At 41.7% G+C, this 20,130-nt stretch overlaps 1 protein-coding gene across 2 annotated transcripts in view; it reads left to right on the top strand.

Annotated features, from left to right (window-relative positions):
* Positions 1-20,130, top strand: part of ldlrad2 (low density lipoprotein receptor class A domain containing 2) — a 47,123-nt gene that overhangs the window by 11,734 nt on the left and 15,259 nt on the right. The window contains exons 2-4 of one of the 2 annotated variants that reach the window (XM_062068130.1): positions 15,033-15,521; positions 18,131-18,280; positions 18,379-18,516. In XM_062068130.1, the coding sequence (XP_061924114.1) occupies positions 15,033-15,521; positions 18,131-18,280; positions 18,379-18,516 (777 nt within the window). Of the gene's footprint in view, positions 1-15,032; positions 15,522-18,130; positions 18,281-18,375; positions 18,517-20,130 lie in introns of both variants that reach the window. The other variant, XM_062068051.1, reaches the window with a different exon arrangement.

Raw genomic sequence — 20,130 nt, 5'->3', positions numbered from 1 at the left:
GTGGAATCACTTTGGCTGACATTATTGGTTGTTTTGGCAAGTCTGCTTTGGGGGTTGTTGACAAATAGCCACAAGGCAGCAGCAAGTCTCGGTGGAGGGTCCTTACAGGTCGATTTTTCCCTTCATATTGACGGTATATACCGGAAGAGTGCCGGCTCTCTTCTCGACGATATACACATCCGCCTCCCACCTATCTGCTATCTTATGCTTGCCTCTCAACTTGACATTCCTAACCAAGACTCTGTCCCCTACCGATAATTCGGAGGGTGTAATTCTCTTGTCAAATCGAGACTTGTTCCTTCCCATGACCTTTTCTGCATTTTTAGTCGCAATGCGGTAGCTGTCTTCAAGATGGGACTTACGCTTTTCAACGTACTGTGAATGGGATGTTTGAGGATTTCCAGACACAGGCAGACCAAAAACCGGGGGTTGTCAACCAAACATCAATTCGTAGGGGGAGTAGCCGGTGACGTCATTGCGGGTGAAATTGTAAGCATGCACCAGAGGCTTGACAAAATCCCTCCAATGAGTTTTGTCTTGGTCTTGCAGGGTGCCCAACATGTTCAGGAGCGTATGGTTGAACCTTTCCACAGGGTGGCCACGAGGGTGGTAAGGCATGGTTCTGATCTTGTGGATTCCCATAATCTGACAGAGCTCCTTGATGGTGTGCGATTCAAAATCAGGCCCTTGGTCACTGTGGAGCCTTTCGGGTATTCCATAATGAACCAGGAAATTGTCCCACAGGGCTTTGGCTACTGTCGTGGCTTTCTGATTCGGGGTTGGGACCGCTACAGCGTACTTAGTAAAATGGTCAGTGATGACAAGTACATTCTTCGTGCTACTCCGATCTGGCTCGATTGAAAGAAAGTCCATACAAACAAGTTCGAGCGGTCTTGCTGTTTGGATATTTACTAACGGTGCAGCTCTCTCTGGCAGCGCTTTCCTACGAACGCACCTCTCACAGGTCTTTACTTTATTAGCAATGTCGATGGACATGCGTGGCCAGTAGAAGCGTGCTCTAATGAGGTCAAGTGTCCTCTCTGTTCCAAGATGGCCCATCTGGTCATGCAACTGGTAGAGGACCTCTGCTCGACACTCCTCTGGTAGGACAAGTTGGTAGCTGGGCTCACCATTGATGTTTCTTTTCCTAACGAGGACGTTATTGAAGATCTCCAGTCGTGGCAACTCTCGCAGGAGCAGCAGCAGATCTGGAACTTGTTCCCTCAGAGAAGGCGGCGGGCTGCATCCGTGTTCCAACTGGGCGACAACATGCTGAATAACCGGATCTGCTCTTTGTTTGTCTGCAATCTCAGTGACAGACAAAAAGGAAGTGACTGGAAAAGAGAAATGTTGATCATCCATCAACGCTGATTGAGAGAGCTTGCACAAGAGCTGCCACTTGCAGTTTGTCTGGTGAGCTGTACACAAGGTGCCTGTCACATACTGCCTGTACGGAGTGATCGTCAATAGAGATGCAGGAAGGGTCGTCCAAATGGTGTTGTGCGAACCTCAGGATTCTCTCTCGTTCCTTCTGGGAACGGGCGTCCTCTGGGTGTTCCACATGAGGCCGCCGAGAGAGCCCATCCGCATCTGCGTTCAGCTTCCCTGCTCTGTAAATAATTTTGAAGGTGCATGTGGAGAGCGACGAGAGTCACCGGTAGCTCGTCGCGTCCAGTTTGGCAGATGTCAGCAGGTAGGTGAGCGGATTGCTGTCAGTGACTACAGTGAAGGTGGAGCCATACAGGTAGTCACTGAATTTTTCTGTCACTGCCCATTTCAGAGCCAAAAACTCTAGTTTGTGGGCAGAGTAACGGGCTTCGCTGCGTGATACGCCCCTGCTGGCAAATGCAACAGCTCTTTTGCGTCCATCATGCTCCTGATATAACACCGCCCCTAGCCCGGTTGAACAAGCATCTGTGTGCAGGACGTAAGGCTTGCTTGGATCCGCAAAAGTGAGGACGGGGGCTGTGGTGAGCTTCTGGATTATGGCCTCGAAAGAGTCCTGGCAAGCAGGTGTCCAACGTCCGCCAAAGTTCTCTTTTGGGTCGAGATAGTGTTGGGATTTGACCGCTTGCTTTGTTCTCTTTTGGCTAGGAGGGTAACCGGCAGTCAACTCATTGAGGGGTCTTGTGATAGAAGAGTACCCCTGAACGAACCTACGGTAATATCCCGCAAAGCCGAGGAATGATCGAAGCTCTTTAAGGTTCTTCGGGACTGGCCAAGTTATTAATGCGGAAACCTTGCTGGGGTCTGTCTCCACTCCGTTACTGGAAACCACATGCCCAAGATAGCGGACAGATGTCTGAAAGAACATGCACTTCTCTACTGATAGCTTTAACATATATTCCTTCAAACGCTGAAGTACATTCTGGAGTCTCTGCTCGTGTTCTTCTAGCGTTGGGGAAAATACTATCAAGTCATCAATGAATACTAGTGTCTGCTTCAGATTTAAGTCCCCCACGCAACGCTCCATGAGCCTCTGGAATGTGCACGGCGCATTGGTGATAGCTTGGGGCATGCGGTTAAATTCGTAAAACCCTAGCGGGCAGACGAAAGCGGTCTTGGCCTTGTCCCTTTCCTCCATCTCGATCTGGTAATACCCAGATTTTAAATCCAACACCGAGAACCAGACAAAGCTGAAAATGTGTCCTCAAGTTTAGGCAGGGCATAGGCATCTTTAATGGTTTGTGCATTCAACTTCCTGTAGTCGATGCAGAGTCTTACTGTGCCATTTTTCTTCCTCACCACAACTATCGGGGAAGCGAAAGGTGAGCTTGATTCACGTATGACGCCGGACTTCAACAATTCCTGAAGGTGCTTGCGAACAGCATCCACGTCCTGAGGATGAAGCGGCCTAGGCCGTTGTTTAAAGGTGGCTGGATCAGACAAGTTGATTTCATGCTTTACTTTGTCTGTTCGACCGAAATCAAGGTCGTGTTTCGCAAAGACCTCCGGAACGCTGTTCAGCATAGCTGTCACACGGAGCTTCCATTCAGGGGAGAGAGGAGAGTCACCAAAATTGTATGTTAACTGGGATGGCTCTACACTTTGCTCTTTATGGAAAACAGACTGGATGGCACTGATTTCGGCAATGCGTGCTCTGACGGGGATCACAATGTCGTTAGCTGATTTGTTCGTGGCTACCACAGGCAGCCTGACAGGTTGGACAGAAGGTAGATCAACCAGGCAGGACTGTATAATCAGACCACCTGGGAGGGTAAACGAAGCTGGGTGTTGAATCACAACTTCTTTCTCGCCTTGCAGGAATGGACACACAGCAAACGCATCCAGCACTACAGTTCGCCCAGCAGGGATGGTCAGGGGCTCGGTGGAATGCATTCTCAACACTCCCTGGTGGTCATCGGATGCCAGCTTGTGTCTTATTTCCAGAATCTTCAGCACCGCTCTGTAACCAAAGGGAACCGGATGGAATTTGGGTCGTTTATGACTATGAAGGTCATACACAGTGTCCAAAGTGTTTGTGCCAATGAGAACAGGCGGCTGTGAAGATCGCAGGTCAGGGACAACAAGGGCAAGAGTGTTAATGCCCATCTCCTCACCGACAAACTCTGCCGGGAATGTTATGCCAAGCTCTATATATCCAATATAAGGCACACTCTGTCCGTTGGCGCCCTCTACCTCAAGGAGATTGTTCAAAGGTTTTACTTCATGATCTGCGAGGTAGGTGTTGTAAAACGAGTGTGAAACTGTTGTGACCTGAGATCCTGTGTCAAAGAGGCAATGGAATTTGGCTCCCCGGATTTTGATCACTCCAGTGCTTCTGGTGCCAACCAAGCCTTTTGGTATTGAGGCTTGAAAAGTTGAGTGCCTGCTGTGGGGACAACAATCGGTGGCAGCTCCCACTTGTCCCCCCGAGGAAGCTGCATGCAGTTTAACGGCTTACGGCTCTCCCCGGATTGTTGCTTGAGCTTGACCGGTCTCCTCTTGTTCTCCACTAAAGCGGGGTTTGGATTGTTTGGACAGTTTGGAGAAATGTGTCCATCTTGCCCGCATTTGAAACAAAACCAAGGTTTTGGCGCATTGCTATTTCTTGGTTTCTGCTTGTTCTGTTTGTGATCTGTTCTGTCAGTGTTCTGTGTTTTTCTAGACAACAGAGCGGACATCTGCTCTTGAAGCTTAACCATTTGCTTTCTCAAATCATCAATGGCACTTGCATCTGCAGAATGGCCACACGAACATTGAGTAGCCCTCTGAGTCTGTAGATTGACACGATGTTTAACTGAGGGAATGTGTCTTTTCATGAGAGTATCCTTGGTGTACTGTCTGTCTTCTTCAGTTCTGAGCATGATCCTTTTTCTGTTCCAATTGCAACTTGTTTATCACAGTATTGTCCCAGCAGCCCCTGCAAAACTGCTTCAACAGGTGTTTGTCTGCGTCGCCTGCCGGAATGCCACCTCGTTTTATCACACCACTGATTGTTAATTGGAGTCTCTGCAAATATGAAGATGGTTTTTCTCCATGGTCTTGGAACGTATTTAAGAACTTGGCAAATAGTTCCTCTCCATCCTCAACAGTAGCGTACGCGGAGTGAAGAATCCGCAGGAATGTGGCAGGCAGGGCGTTTGGTTCCAAATGTTTGACTAAATCAGCGGCAGGGGAAACGAGACTTTCGATTATGCGTCTGGTTATGTGCAAAGGAGCAAAACTAGGATCAGCACTTAACAACTCCATCTGTGTTTTCCAGGCTTCATAGTCTGCTTCATGGGGGGGTTTCGGGACTTTTCCTGAGAACGTGCGCAGCCGTAATGGAGACAGTAACTGAGTGTTAACATCATCCATGTGCACAATTTGCTCGACTACAAGTCTTTGGACTTCGGGGGGGGGTCAGCTCATGACCAGACAGTGAAATCCTTGGCGCTGTCGGTGGGTTAGAAGGGCCTTGAACACGGAGCACGTCACCGCTAGCCACTCTGACCTCGGTGTCATCCGCCTCCATATCTTCATCATCGCCTTCATCCTCTTCTCCCCCAAGAGCTCCAAGATGAGAGCTAATTTGGTCCATAGCTCCTTTTAAAACATGCTCGAATGGACGACCACTCTCCCGGGAAAGGCGTCTCAGAACTTGGAGATAGTCCACAAATTGGTGTTGGGACTGGGGATGCTCTGCTGTAGCTGCGGCACCCTCGACCAAAAGTAAGTTAACAACAACTTCACCGGTTGCTGTGTGCGTCGTATATGGCAAAAACGGTTTAAGCTTTTCTAATGCCGCAACATCTACAAACTCAACGGCCAGGTTTTTGTAATAAGGGTTTTGACTATCGTAAACAATAATCGCTTTCTTAACATCACCATACCCGCTTAAATTATCAATAATTTCTTTCTCTGCTTCAGTGTTTGTTGCACCACTAACAATGACCATATGAGCAATGTCCATACCACTTTCTACAAAGTAATCCATCTTTCAACTCAACAAAAAAAAGATACATATATATGCTAAAGGTCGTATCAAAAATCGTTCATACTGACAGGCTCCTGGCTAGCTCGCCAATTGTAACGCTAGCATGGGCTAGGCGGGTTAAGAATGTAAACCGTGTAACAGAAGATGGTTCGTCTAGGAGCCTGTGGTATGAAAGATGACGACAACTAGTTATTTTGGTTTTGACTGCATTAAATGTATTGAACAAGAATATAAATGCCACAAATGACACAATAGGAAAAAAATAAAAAATAAAAAAATGCCCAAAACAAAAACACAAGATGCAGTCCTGATGCTTTCTCGGAACCAGTTCACAGTTCAGTTCAAAAGGTTTGCAAACGCTTTCGCGTCAGTCCAAAAGTTCAGTTCAAAAACAAAAGTAATCCAAAAGGTTTGCCACGGAGGAGGAAAAAAATGCTTGTCCTACCGCGTAGTTGTTTAGCTCGCCATTTGTTGAGTTGAGTTTGAAAGTGGATAGGGAGCTCAGGTTGTTTTGGTCAACGGGTATTCCTTCCCGGAAAAAAAACCTGACCTGAGTAATCGAGGGCAAAAATAACACACCATGCCTGGCCCGATAGTTAATCGAACACGGTGGCTCTATGGAAGAATGGCAGCGGTTAGCGCCTATGCTAAAACAGATGCTAACATAATATTGGCGACATGGCACATGATTGTGATTGTGGAAATCTGTTGATTATGCCATGGCAAAAGACTCACCTAATTATGAAGTTTACAAAGTGGGAGAATGAGAAGATATTGCAAGTTTCTTCTCAAGCGCTTCTCGCAGCACCGCAGCCACAGCAGGTACGGGAGGGGGTGGTGAAGTGAGCAGCACTTCCTTAAAAGGAAGTGAGCGGCAGGAAGTAACCCTCCACAATAAAAGTATTTGCACTGTATGCATGTTTTCAATGGGAATTTTATATATGGGTTACAAATAGCAAAGCACGCAATAGCTTGAGTTTCCTTAATTTAACAATATTGCAGTTTAAAGGCCTACTGAAATGAAATGTGTTTATTTAAACGGGGATAGCAGATCCATTCTATGTGTCATACTTGATCATTTCGCGATATTGCCATATTTTTGCTGAAAGGATTTAGTAGAGAACATTGACGATAAAGTTTTGGTCGCTGATAAAAAAGCCTTGCCTGTACCGGAAGTAGCGTGACGTCACAGGTTGAAGGGCTCCTCACATTTCCCCATTGTTTACAATGCAGCGAGAGCGATTCGGACCGAGAAAGCGATGATTACCCCATTAATTTGAGCGAGGATGAAAGATTTGTGGATGAAGAACGTGAGAGTGAAGGACTAGAGTGCAGTGCAGGACGTATCTTTTTTCGCTCTGACCGTAACTTAGGTACAAGGGTTCATTGGATTCCACACTTTCTCCTTTTTCTATTGTGGATCACGGATTTGTATTTTAAACCACCTCGGATACTATATCCTCTTGAAAATGAGAGTCGAAAATGCGAAATGGACATTCACAGTGACTTTTATCTCCACGGCAATACATTGGCGAAGCTCTTTAGCTACGGAGTTAACGTGATAGCATCGTGCTTAAATGCAGATAAAAACAAAAGAAATAAACCCCTGACTGGAAGGATAGACAGAAAATCAACAATACTATTAAACCATGGACATGTAACTACACGGTTAATGCTTTCCAGCCTGGCGAAGCTTAACAATGCTGTTGCTAACGACGCCATTGAAGCTAACTTAGCTACGGGACCTCGTCAGAGCTACGATAAAAACATTAGCGCTCCACCTACGCCAGCCCTCATCTGCTCATCAACACCCGTGCTCACATGCGTTCCAGCGATCGACGGAGCGACGAAGGACTTCACCCGATCATAGATGCGGTCGGCGCCTAGCATCGGATAGCGCGTCTGCTATCCATCTCAAAGTCCTCCTAGTTGTGTTGCTGTAGTCCGCCGCTAATACACCAATCCCACCTACAGCTTTCTTCTTTGCAGTCTTCATTGTTCATTAAACAAATTGCAAAAGATTCACCAACACAGATGTCGAGAATACTGTGGAATTTTGCGATGAAATCAGAGCTTTTTGTATTGGATCCAATGGGGTCCGAATACTTCCGTTTCAACCATTGACGTCACGCGCATACGTCGTCATACATAGACGTTTTCAACCGGAAGTTTCGCGGGAAATTTAAAATTGCACTTTATAAGTTAACCCGGACGTATTGGCATGTGTTGCAATGTTAAGATTTCATCATTGATGTATAAACTATCAGACTGCGTGGTCGGTAGTAGTGGGTTTCAGTAGGCCTTTAAAACATGACATTTGTGAATACAAACAAATATAAAATAATTATATTGGTCACGTCCGGTTTTCGACTCAAGCTCTTGGCACTTATCTACTATATAATACTTGCAAATGAAACTCAAAAGTGTAAGAAAACAAGAATTATCAACTAGACAGCACAGTTATAATTATCGTCTCAATGTTAATTGTTAAATATAATTTTTTTTGTATTTTTATAAAAAAAAATTATATTTAATAACACACAAATACAGACAATTGATACCATTGCGTACTGTATTAATTCCCAGGTACCGGGAATTAGTACCGTATTAATAAAAAATTCAAATGATGTACCCATCCCTAATTGACAGTATTAAAACTTGAAAATAGTCTCTCTAAGGTACACTTATTAAAAATAAAAAGCTTTTATCTATTGGCGATTATTTGTGATTAATTACAAGTTAACTACGGACAAAATTGTGGATAAATATTTTAATAATTTCATAGCCCGAGCTGACACCTAATGTCAGTTATAGAAAACATACAAACCCTTTTTTTTTTTTTTTTTTTTTTTTTAATTAAAAAAGACATGATAAATATTACCCCTGATAAAAAAAAAAATACTTTCAAAATAATTCAATGCTCGCACAAGCCTTTTATTCTTGTCACGCTTGCGGGGCCGCATGTTGACATGATTTCGAGATGCAACTGGAATGCATGAATGCAGCTGGCCGGTAGTCAAACTCGACATAAACACTGTCGTGTGGTTAGAAGTGCACAAAAAGACTATACAAAAAACTTAAAACCAGACTACACATACGGTGAGGCGTAAAAAGAAAGAACAGCGTGCCACGGCAGTCAATTCTGGAGCGCTGACTTAAATAGGCTGCTGATTATTAACTAAACTCAGGTGACCCTAACAGCGCTTTGAGGCAGGAGTCAAGTCACTTCAAGAAGGACAAACTAAAGCAGGAAACCAAAATAAGAGTGCTAGACCGGAACTAATCAAACACAGGAAAATGCTAACAAAATCAAAATAAGGCACGGCGTGGTGTGACAAGCCGTAAGAATTCTATCAATATGTGGAATAAAACATAGAACGCAGCGATTAAAGAAGTCAAACAATGTACTAATATAAGCCAGTTTAACTAAATACAGTGCAAATATGTTTTTTACAAGGTATACAGAATAAGAATGCTGAGACTCTTACTTACTGCTAACTTATCCTGAATTGAATTAATCCAACACTCATAAACAAACACGCTGTTACTAAAACTACAACTTGAGGTATTAGCGTATGAACATATTTCTTTATTACGAAAACACGGCAGAAAAAGTTGATATGACCTGTATGACCTCAGTCTGTCTTCCAGCAACTTGATCCTCAGTCTCTGCAGCAGCAAGATGAAAAATGCACCGCATAAACAGAGATTTATAGAGCCATTAAGTTAAACAGACTTGCTAATAACGTCGCTTGCTCAGTTGGCTAGCTTAACCGTCTAATTTATTACCAGCTTTTACGGTGTGTGTGTGTGTCAGAGGTTCGGGGGCGCCACGTTGGGCTCGCCTGCAGAGGTCATGGTGAATTTTGACTTCAATCTGGTTTTTCGCCGAGGGCTTGATGTATCTAACCTTTTTGTGAGTAGTGCATTTTAGCACAGGAAGTGAACCAATCTAGTAAATGCTGTGATATTCAAGGATCCAAGGATGAAGAATGGGTAGGAGTCAATATTTTCTTTTTCGCACTTCCTTTCGAACATGTTAAATTGTGAGCAAGATACAGAGGGCCTGATAAGATCATAATACTAAGTGCTAAACAGCGTGTGCAAAGTAAAAATTTGTGTGTACTACTAGTGGGTGTGTTGCGTGTGTGCTACTAAGACTGTGTGTGCAATTGATAACAAGTGCAAAAGTGTTGCAGAATGCCAAATTTAAATCACCATGGAGACACTAATTTCCCTCCACACTTATGGTATCATGCTCTCCAAAGTGTTGGGTTTTGTAATGTTAATAAACAAACACAACACGTCTATAATCTGTAAAAAAAAAAAAAAAATCAATATTGAATCGCAATCTATACAACAGAAGCTATTTTAAGCACACTCCCCGTGCTCTCTTCATGCGTTTGATATGATCCAACTGCAAGAAAATGCATATTGCAAGAGTTTTTTTTAATATAGGAGATATATACATAGGAGAATAATATATTTCCTAAATTAAAAAACAAACACCATAAAAATAAAAAAAAAACACGCAGACACCAAAACACATCAATTGAATTTGTTCTTATCAGCCCCTTAAGTCATCCAGCAGCTATGAAATTATAAAATAGTATTGCTAAATTGATGAAATTTCTATTAGGTTTTCTTAATGACAGTTCAAATATGTAGACACACACACATAGGACCAATTTTCTGTCCATCTGTCTTTGCAATGCGATCCCTTACTTTTTTACAGCTATGTACTGTATGTGTGTATGTATGTGTCAGTTTGCACGTAGATTTTAGACATGCTAAATACATATGCAAAATAGAGCCAGCAGAACAGCTTCAGCATTTATTAATCACATTGCGTGTGTTGAGAGATTATATTTGCATCTTCTCCTCCCATTAGTGTGTGTTCTGATGATCAGCATATATTCTGCACACTCATGAAGACAGACATGCAAAATAGATTGCGATTGTTATTTTGCTCACTTAAGAGACACAATGGTCGCACACCATTACAGTGGATGGGCATTGCATGTGCTATCAAGTTTGCACATGTTTTAGTACACGTAAACCTTTAGTAGGTCCTGTGTGTATTCTGATGTAACTCATTAAGCATGTTTGAAATTAACTACTACTACTGCTACTATCTATTTTCTCATTTCTTCTGACTACTTCTTTATCTCTGCTTTGAGCGACCAATTTTCTGTGTCCAGCTACAGTATCCATTAATCCTTTTTCTACCGCTTGTCCCTCTTGGGGTTGAGTCACGCGGTAATGTTTCAAGACATAATTTGGGTAAAGGGAAAGGGAAAGCTACATGTGTGAAGTTAAATTACTATGGCGGATGCAACACATTAACAACTGTCATAAATACTGCCAGTATTTGCAATTTCCAGTTTGTCTCAATACTGGGGCACAGCTCATTTATACTCAGGCCCCGTTTACACTAAGGTTATCCTAGGTAAATCCCACCTAACCTTATCCTTGTCCACACACACACAATGGTCGTTTAAAACCACTTGCTCCCTTCCGTCTGCCGGCGCCACGCGACCTAGTACGCATGTGCAGAAAATGCGCACGTTATAGTCACCTCAAGTGTTGCTTTGTGTGCAAGTTCTTAAATTAAATTTAACTTATCTGAACAATATCCAATGTTGTGGCATTTCAATTAACTGGAATCCAGTGTGCTGTGGGGCCCTATTGTAGTGAATCACACCCGAGACATCATAAATGATTCAAATCTTTATTAGAGACGTAAACAATGTGATAAAGAACATTTTACAACAATCAATCTAGGGATGTAGATATCTGGTCAGGACACTCCTCACTCTTTTGCCTTCACCTTCATTGTCCATTCGTTTTTGGTGACTTTATATACTCTGGACCTAGATGTTGAGTCTGCGACATACACTACCGTTCAAAAGTTTGGGGTCACATTGAAATGTCCTTATTTTTGAAGGAAAAGCACAGTACTTTTCAATGAAGATAACTTTAAACTAGTCTTAACTTTAAAGAAATACACTCTATACATTGCTAATGTGGTAAATGACTATTCTAGCTGCAAATGTCTGGTTTTTGGTGCAATATCTACATAGGTGTATAGAGGCCCATTTCCAGCAACTATCACTCCAGTGTTCTAATGGTACAATGTGTTTGCTCATTGGCTCAGAAGGCTAATTGATTATTAGAAAACCCTTGTGCAATCATGTTCACACATCTGAAAACAGTTTAGCTCGTTACAGAAGCTACAAAACTGACCTTCCTTTGAGCAGATTGAGTTTCTGGAGCATCACATTTGTGGGGTCAATTAAACGCTCAAAATGGCCAGAAAAAGAGAACTTTCATCTGAAACTCGACAGTCTATTCTTGTTCCTAGAAAAGAAGGCTATTCCACAAAATTGTTTGGGTGACCGCAAACTTTTGAACGGTAGTGTACATGGCGGACAATAACTCCCACCTAACCTTATCTGCTTTGCCAGTCCAAATGCATTCAATGTTTTCCGTAGTCTTCTCTCGACGGCCAGGTGATACAAAGCACACGCTACCTTTTTTATCACATCCACGGGAGCCCACATTTTCGTTGTCTCTCCTTGGACAAATGGACGAAGTGTTTTGGTAAGTAGAATCACAGCTGACCCGGACATTCGAAAGCTCTCTTGCCGTCTGAGATGTGTTCTATCAGAAATAGTTGCAATTGCGCGTTTTCTTCTCTTAAGGTATTCATGTGTGATTTCCACAAGCGTCTGTACATGTAGAAGAATGAGAAACACGGGCATTGGTTAGCGGTTGTTATGAAGCTGGCTGTGGCACGTTCTTTCTGACATCACTTCCTGTGTGGGGTGCGGTCTTTCTGATTTCACTTCCTCTCCGAACTCAGTTTGTAAACGATCAATGAGTCCGTACAGAGCTAAGAGCCGGAGATTCAAGAAATACACGGCGCACTTAACCTGTGTAAAAAATTATCCAAGGAGGGTTTCCTTAAACGATGGTTTAGTGTGGCTGAAATGGGGCTTAAGCTAAATAATTATCCGTTTAAGGGGTTATATGGCTTAGTGTAGACACAGCCTCAGTAAAGGGAGTCTGTCAACATCCATGCTGGTCAAACAGTAAAGCAGAAAAAAAGAGCCTTTGAAGAGATTTCAATGGCTTTTAATATAAAGTATGTGACAAGATGAAACAGCTTAGTAAGCAGGATATGTTATACAATTTTTTTAAAAACTTTATGAAAGAACAGAAAACTGTGATGATAATGGAACAAAAAGGACACCTGAAAAAGTAGCAAATAGGAAAAGAACCGCAAAAAGCAACTTGGCAAGGCTGATTCTTGGACAGAGGCAACCCAGGAAAATTAGTAGCAAATGAAATAAAAGAGGGAAAAGGTACCACATAAAGCCGATAAAAAACAGGACTCCCTCTGGTATTGAAGATATGTTTGATCTTGAATGTGGAGTCTTACCTGGACATTAGATTCCTGTCCCCCTTGACCAAGGGTAGGTCCTTTGTATTCTTCTTACGTATAACATATGCACAGTAAGAGAGGCAAGTCCAGGCTGCTGAGCCAAGCAAAGGCATCATCTTTTGTGATGATGCACTTTCCACACAGCTGGCAAGTTAGTCCAGAACAATAGCAACCTTATTCTGGATATTAGTCGGGGCACGAACGTTCTTTTCATTCGAATTTAAAACTCCTTCCATCAATCCACAGAGCCTTTTGGATGAACTTCAAAACATTCAAAAGTTTTGTTTCCATGATTTTTGTCCAAATATTGATTCAAAAAACTCTTCTGCCGGTCTTTCATTGCGTCCGACCTGCATTCGCCCCGATACATTCTTGGTAGTAACGTCATGTTCGTAGTGTTATCCAAGATCATTTGTCAATCGTAGAAGGAATTTATTTAACCGCGATAAAAAAGGAACTAGCGTCCCCCAGTGTACAGGAGGCACATGGCATATGACCAATAGTCGCATTAGAGCAAGTGCATGGACACTTGGACTTACACTTGTAGGTGTGGAAATACAAAAAAACAAACTATTTGAGAAATCAGACTAATTTAGTGCATGGAAACGTAGTGAGTGGGCAGTTTTCCACAGCATGCAGCACTGGGGTGTCTTTCAGCTTCCACCTCAGTATCAGGTATGTCGACCAGGATAGTCGCTATGGATGGCCCACTGCAGGTTTTAATTAGTTTCCTGTCCGGTCATTTGTCTGGAGGTTAAAGGCAGAAAATATTACAGGCCCTTGCAGAAGGCCTTACAGACCACAGAATCGAGGTTAGGGCATTATGTGAAGTCAAAGAAACTTGCCAAAAAATGCAGCTGTAGATATACGTGGAAAACAATCACTTGGAGTCACAGCAGGCCCCCCAAGTACCTTGACGTAGGGCTAGAAAGAACACTGTCTATCAAAGCCACTGCAAGGGTCTCACTCATGCGCCGTGTCGCTGGTATGACCTGGGGTGCCTCCACCAATGTACTCAGTTTCTCCACGAAGGGCCTTGTTCTTTTTGTGGCTGAATACTGTGCCCCAGTCAGGGGCAGAAGCCCACAGGATTGTGACTGGCTGTCTGTGGGCAACCCACATGTTCTACCTACCAACTCTTGCAGGAATTGTTTACGGCAGAAGGCAGATACTCTGACTATGGCAAAGAAAGCCAAACAACATCACTGGCACATCCTGCATGCCATGACTACAGACCCCCTCCTTCCCCCCGAGCAGGTTTAAGTCCTGCCATTCTTTCAAGATGGCAGCCAAATAGCTGCTTATTTCCATTCCAAAGGACCCATCAGTGAAGGCATGGCTGGCGGCAGCATTGAAGCGGGAGTGGGAGTCGGCAGTATGGATACGATCACATCAGTACATCCAGGACGTTGAGAGCGTACAGCTACCTCGACAACAATAGACCCTCCTTACCACCTCCACACTGGGGTTGGGTGCTTCGGGTCTTACAGGATTAAGTCGGGTCTGACATCACCACCTGCCCACTTACACAAACCACCTTCTGAGGAGGGCCTCTTCAGAGTGGGACTTGGCTCATTGGTATGGCTAAACGACACAGAGCTGGATGTTTTAAGAACAATACACAAAATAAAGAATAAGGTAAACAAGTTCAGCAATCTCCAATGAAGATGACAGCTTAGCAAAGAGGACAAAATTAGCCGTCTTAGAGAAACGATCCACCCTGCTGATAATAACAGAGTATTGCATAGTACAACTGTTCCTCCATCCACTTTTGGCTCTGAGCTGAGGAGGTATCTTCATTTCAAGGATAATCGGTTCTTACATTTTCTTTGCACACTAACTCTCAAAACATTTTGATTTTGAAAGCAGACCTACAGCAAGGAAAAGATAGTCTAAGTTACACAAAGTGTGCCATCTAAAACAAAATAAAAATGCTGCAGCTCGTAGGGTTTTGTTAAGGAATACTGAATGCCACAGTAAGGTTGGAAAGTGTTCAGACAGCAGATGTAATGTTCCTGATCAATATTTTTCGATTTATCGATTAAAATACATTTCTTACATCCATTTTCTACCGCTTGTCCCTTTTGGGGTTGCAGGGGGTGCTGGAGCCTATCTCAGCTGCATTTGGGCGGAAAGGATGGACTTTATTTTCTTTTGTCTTTTCAGTAAACGTGGTGGACTTCTGTGGCCAGACCATCCGGGGTGACGGCATGATCATCAACTCTCACCAGGAATCTAAAAAGTACTACTTTGTAACCATGGGGACCGACTGCCACCTCACAATGCAGGCCAGCTCCCCGCAGGACAAGGTCCAGTTCCACTTTCGCTTCTTCCTTGTCTACAGTTTGCTGCGAGTGGCCCCTTTAAGCCCATCCCCTCTGCTGCCAGAGTCCCCACGAGGATCTGCTTCCCTCAACCCCAAATTGGAACCCACCTCTGAAAAAAGCTCAGGGGACGACCCCTGTCACGCTGGGTCATATGTTCAGTTTTATGATGGATTGGACAGAACTTCTCCTCCCCTCGGGCCTCCTCTTTGTGGAAAGAGCCCTCCTCGACCAGTGCTGTCTACAGGAAATTACCTGACCCTTCGGCTCGTCACCCGGGGTACACAGCCTAGGGTGGACTTCGTGGGAGACTTCACATCTTTCAGACTTGGTAAGCGCACACACACACACACACACACACACACACACACCCACACACACACACACACACACACACACACACACACACTTACATTTTTGCTCACACTTAATATAAGAAACTTCAGAGCAGTGTTGTTGTTCACAGTCCTCTTGATTCTAGTCTTAATCTTTTGGACGAAAATCAATCAATCAAATCAAATGATAACAATCAAAATGTATACATAATGGGGAAACCCAAAAATATTATGTTACAATAATTAGGACGGGACGTAACAAATGTATGTATAATGATCTCTGTGTCAATAGTGGACACAATAAGAAAAAATGTTGTACTTACTCGTAGGGGTGTCAAAAAAAAATTAGATTTTCGAATGAATTGCGATTATTATTTGCAACAATTCCTAATCAAATAAAAAACTTTTCTTTTTAAATTGATTTATCCAAAAAAATGTATATATATATATATATATATATATATATATATATATATATATATATATATATATATATATATATATATATATATATATATATATATATATATATATATATATATATTTTTTTTTTTTTTTTTTATCTGTCCTGTCTAGCCACTCGGGCAAATCATATTGAAAAGAGAAGTGTGTGATACTTTTGTTACCTTAATTGTATTTGACTTTATTAAATGTGAAGGTAGAATTTTATTAAACAAAACCAGTTTTATTTTATGTAATATAGCATTTTTTTCCACAGCTTTTTATATGTTTTATGGAGGAATGTAGTTAATCATAGAACTGACACTCAATGTTATTAATCGATATTGATTTTGAATCGAGAATTGTTTTGAATCGAGCATTGATTCTGAATCGAATCGTTACCCCCAAGAATCGAATTGAATCGAATCTTGTGGACCCCAAAGTTCCACAGACCTTAGTTACATTTTAGTCATTTCTATGTGTGATAGATTTAGTCCTCACTGTAAAAAAAGTTTACCATAATTTTATGGTAAAATACTGGCAGCTCAGTCGCCAGAATTTTACCGTAAAAATAAGGTTGCACCATTTTTTCATTTACAGCAATGCACTGTAAAAACAGCTGTCATGTATAACTGAACTAAAACTATTTTTGGAGTTTTCATTTACTAAAACTACACTGTAAAAAAATAAAACCTTGATTTTAGGGTAAAAAACTAAAGCTCAGTTGACAAAATTTTACCATACCATTTATGGTGGGGTTTTTTACACCAAATTATTGTAAATTGAAAAAAATGGTAAGACTAATATTTTTACTGTAAAATTCTAATTTTTTATCATAAAATCTTGTCGCCGGAAAGTTAACAAGGTTTTAGTATACTGTAGTTTTAGATAACATCTTGAAAACAGTATTAGTGTTAGTCTTTTAAAATATTTTTAATTTGGTCAGAAGGTGTTGAAAATTGAGATAAAGGTTGACAAGTTGAATCAAGTGTTGCAATTCATAAAACAACAATTTAATGTGTTAGAATAACAACCAGATTCACGACCAGATTGATAGCTATAGCCTAGACTTTCCCACAGATTGAAATACAATGCTGCCGTGCTGTTGAGCAGAAACCCTTTATCTCCATATTTCATCATATATTTTTTCATGATTTGATGCACTACTTCATCAAACAGTGTCACACAATTGTTGTGAAAACAACAGATTCACAAGTTTAACACAAAATGTTGACAAAATACTACCATGTTAAGAAAACTTTTAAATAAGCAAGATAAAAGGAGGTTTTGATAAGATATTAATCCTATGCCCGGCACCCACTCTGTACTTAAAAGGGCTGTTTGCAACTTGCTCACAGTTTCATTTTTCAAACCAAAAAAAAACACAGCTGGCTATCTTAGTAGTCTTATGTTAGAATTAGTAATTTAAAAGAACATAATTAAAGCCCTCTAAACATGAAATAACAGCCTTTACACTTGTTTCACTTATTAAGACTATAAAATGGAACCCATTACCTCCCTGCTTGGCACTCAGCATCAAGGGTTGGAATTGGAGGTTAAATCACCAAATGATTCCCGAGCGCGGCCACTGCTGCTGCTCACTGCTCCCCTCACCTCCCAGGGGGTGAACACGGGCATGGGTCAAATGCAGAGGATAATTTCACCACACCATCTTTGGGACTTCAGTGTGTTCTGCTGCAGATTCCAGTACTCACTGGCACTGGTAGTCCGGAGGGTCCTACAAGCGTCATTGCTATGCCAGTCACCCGGCCACTACAACATGACTACTACGTGGAAATACTTTATCACATTGTGGGTAATTCCTCTAAGTTATAACTGGGCTTTCATGTGCTCAAACCACAAGTGTAAGTTGTTCTGCAAGAACATGGTCAATTTGATAGTCGCAACTGCGACCATTAGCCGTGTTGTTAGCATTCAATGTTGTTAGCACTGCGTGTCCCGAGTTATCATTTCATATCGCTCACGTCAAAGGCTCACCAATGTCACATGGAGCTGATGATGTTGTAGATGAATAGGAGGTCTGTGATTTGTAAATCGTTCAATGAGGGGTTCGTAAACTCAGGGTCCACTGTAACCTCCAGTAAAAGCTCGAGTTTGTTGCCTTTGATTAGACATCACCCTTGACGTCACTCTTTCTGCTTAGGATTCAACCAATCGTTGTGCAGCAGTGAGCCGTACTTCACTTGCAGAAATGGGAAGTGCATTCCACTGAGCCTGGTGTGTGACGACAAGGACATTGACAACTGCGGGGATGGAAGTGATCTGGAACAAAATCTGACGACGAGGTGCAAAGGTCAGTGAGGCGATGTGTTGGCACCTTTTTATCTTATTTATCCTGCAAGAACAACATTTCGGATTATGTGCTTGACAATATATGCCCTCCATCAGCAGGTCGGCTTCTACCTCCAGAGCCAGCAACGCCAATAGCAACCCCACCGCCATCTTTGGTAAATCCCCCCACAGCGCCATCGCCCACACAGTTGAACTGTGGCATGGCAGACAGCCCTCCGAGTTCTGCGTCAGTGCCAGGTAGGTCATTTTTTGTTCACCATTTATTTTATCCTTCTGTGTGATGCAATCATAGTCACATATATTGTAAGTAATAGTAGTAATAGTGTCAATGTATTTTAAGTAATCTAATAGTAGTCATATTGTACAGTATTGGAAGTATGTAGATATTGTGCAAGTCTTCTAAGTAATAGTTGTATAGATTTTGTATTGTATTGTAAGTAATGATAATAGTAGTGATATTGTACAGTATTTGAAGTATGTAGTGGTGATAATGTACAGGTCTTGCAAGTAATAGTAATATTAGCGATATTATAAAGTGTTGTAAGTAGTGTTGTCCCGATACCAATATTTTGGTACCGGTACCAAAATTATTTCGATACTTTTTGGTACTTTTCTGTACTTTTCTAAATAAAGGGGACCACGAAATATTGCATTATTGGCTTTATTTTAACAGAAAATCTTACGGTACATTAAACATGTTTCTTATTGCAAGTTTATCCTTAAATAAAATAGTGAACATACAAGACAACTTGTCTTTTATTAGTACGCAAGCAAACAAACACTCCTAATTTAGCTGCTGACATATGCAGTAACATATTGTGTCATTTTCTATTATATTATTTTGTCAAAATTATTAAAGACAAGCGGTATAAAATTAATTATTAATCTACTTGTTCATTTACTGTTAATATCTGCTTACTTTCTCTTTTAACACTTCTGTTAAAACGTAATAATCACTTATTCTTCTGTTGTTTGGATACTTTACATTAGTTTTGGATGATACCACAAATTTGGGTATCAATCCGATACCAAGTTGTTACAGGATCAGACATTGGTCATATTCAAAGTCCTCATGTGTCCAGGGACATATTTACTGAGTTTATAAACATAATATACATTTTAAAAAACGAAAGAAGATGTTGTGATGCCAAAAAATATTGACGCAATCATAGTAGTATCGACTAGATACGCTACTGTACTTGGTATCATTACAGTGGATGTCAGGTCCTGCAGGGATGATACTTGTAAGAAACTTCATTATTTGTTGCCATGGAGGTGAGGATTAGTAATTTAGAAGTAGCTAAAACACTGCAGACTGCGGCTGGACTTTAGCCGCTAGCTAGCTAGCCATGTCTTAAAGCACCTCTTCCTGAGAGCGTTTCAGTGTTATAACTTCAACTTTATCTTTAGTTTTTAAGCCAAAATGCTTCCGTTCTCCCTTTTCTGTCTATACACTGTGTCTGCTTGTAAGTACTCCGTGGTTGTGCACTACCGAACACGCTCGTCTGCTCATAAACCAGCAATGACACGACGTGACGACGACGGAGCGCGGGGTGGGGAGTGGCGGACCCGTACTTTTCAGAGGCGGTATAGTACCGAATATGAATCATTAGTATTGCGGTACTATACAAATACCGGTATACCGTACAACCTTAGTTATATGTAATGTAGTAGTAGTGAATTATATTGTGCAAGTCTTCTAAGTGGTAGTAGTGATATTGTACAAGTAACGTCTCATAAGAAATAGTTGTAGTAGTGGTAATATTGTTGAAGTAGTTTTGTCATCACATAGTAGTACAGCAGTTATACTGTACATTGTTTTCTATTCTTTTTGGTTTTACTGCAATAATT

The sequence above is a fragment of the Entelurus aequoreus genome, linkage group LG01 (assembly GCF_033978785.1).
Source record: "Entelurus aequoreus isolate RoL-2023_Sb linkage group LG01, RoL_Eaeq_v1.1, whole genome shotgun sequence".
In the NCBI taxonomy this organism is placed as follows: Eukaryota; Metazoa; Chordata; class Actinopteri; order Syngnathiformes; family Syngnathidae; genus Entelurus; species Entelurus aequoreus.
This window is presented reverse-complemented; position numbering and strand designations above follow the sequence as displayed.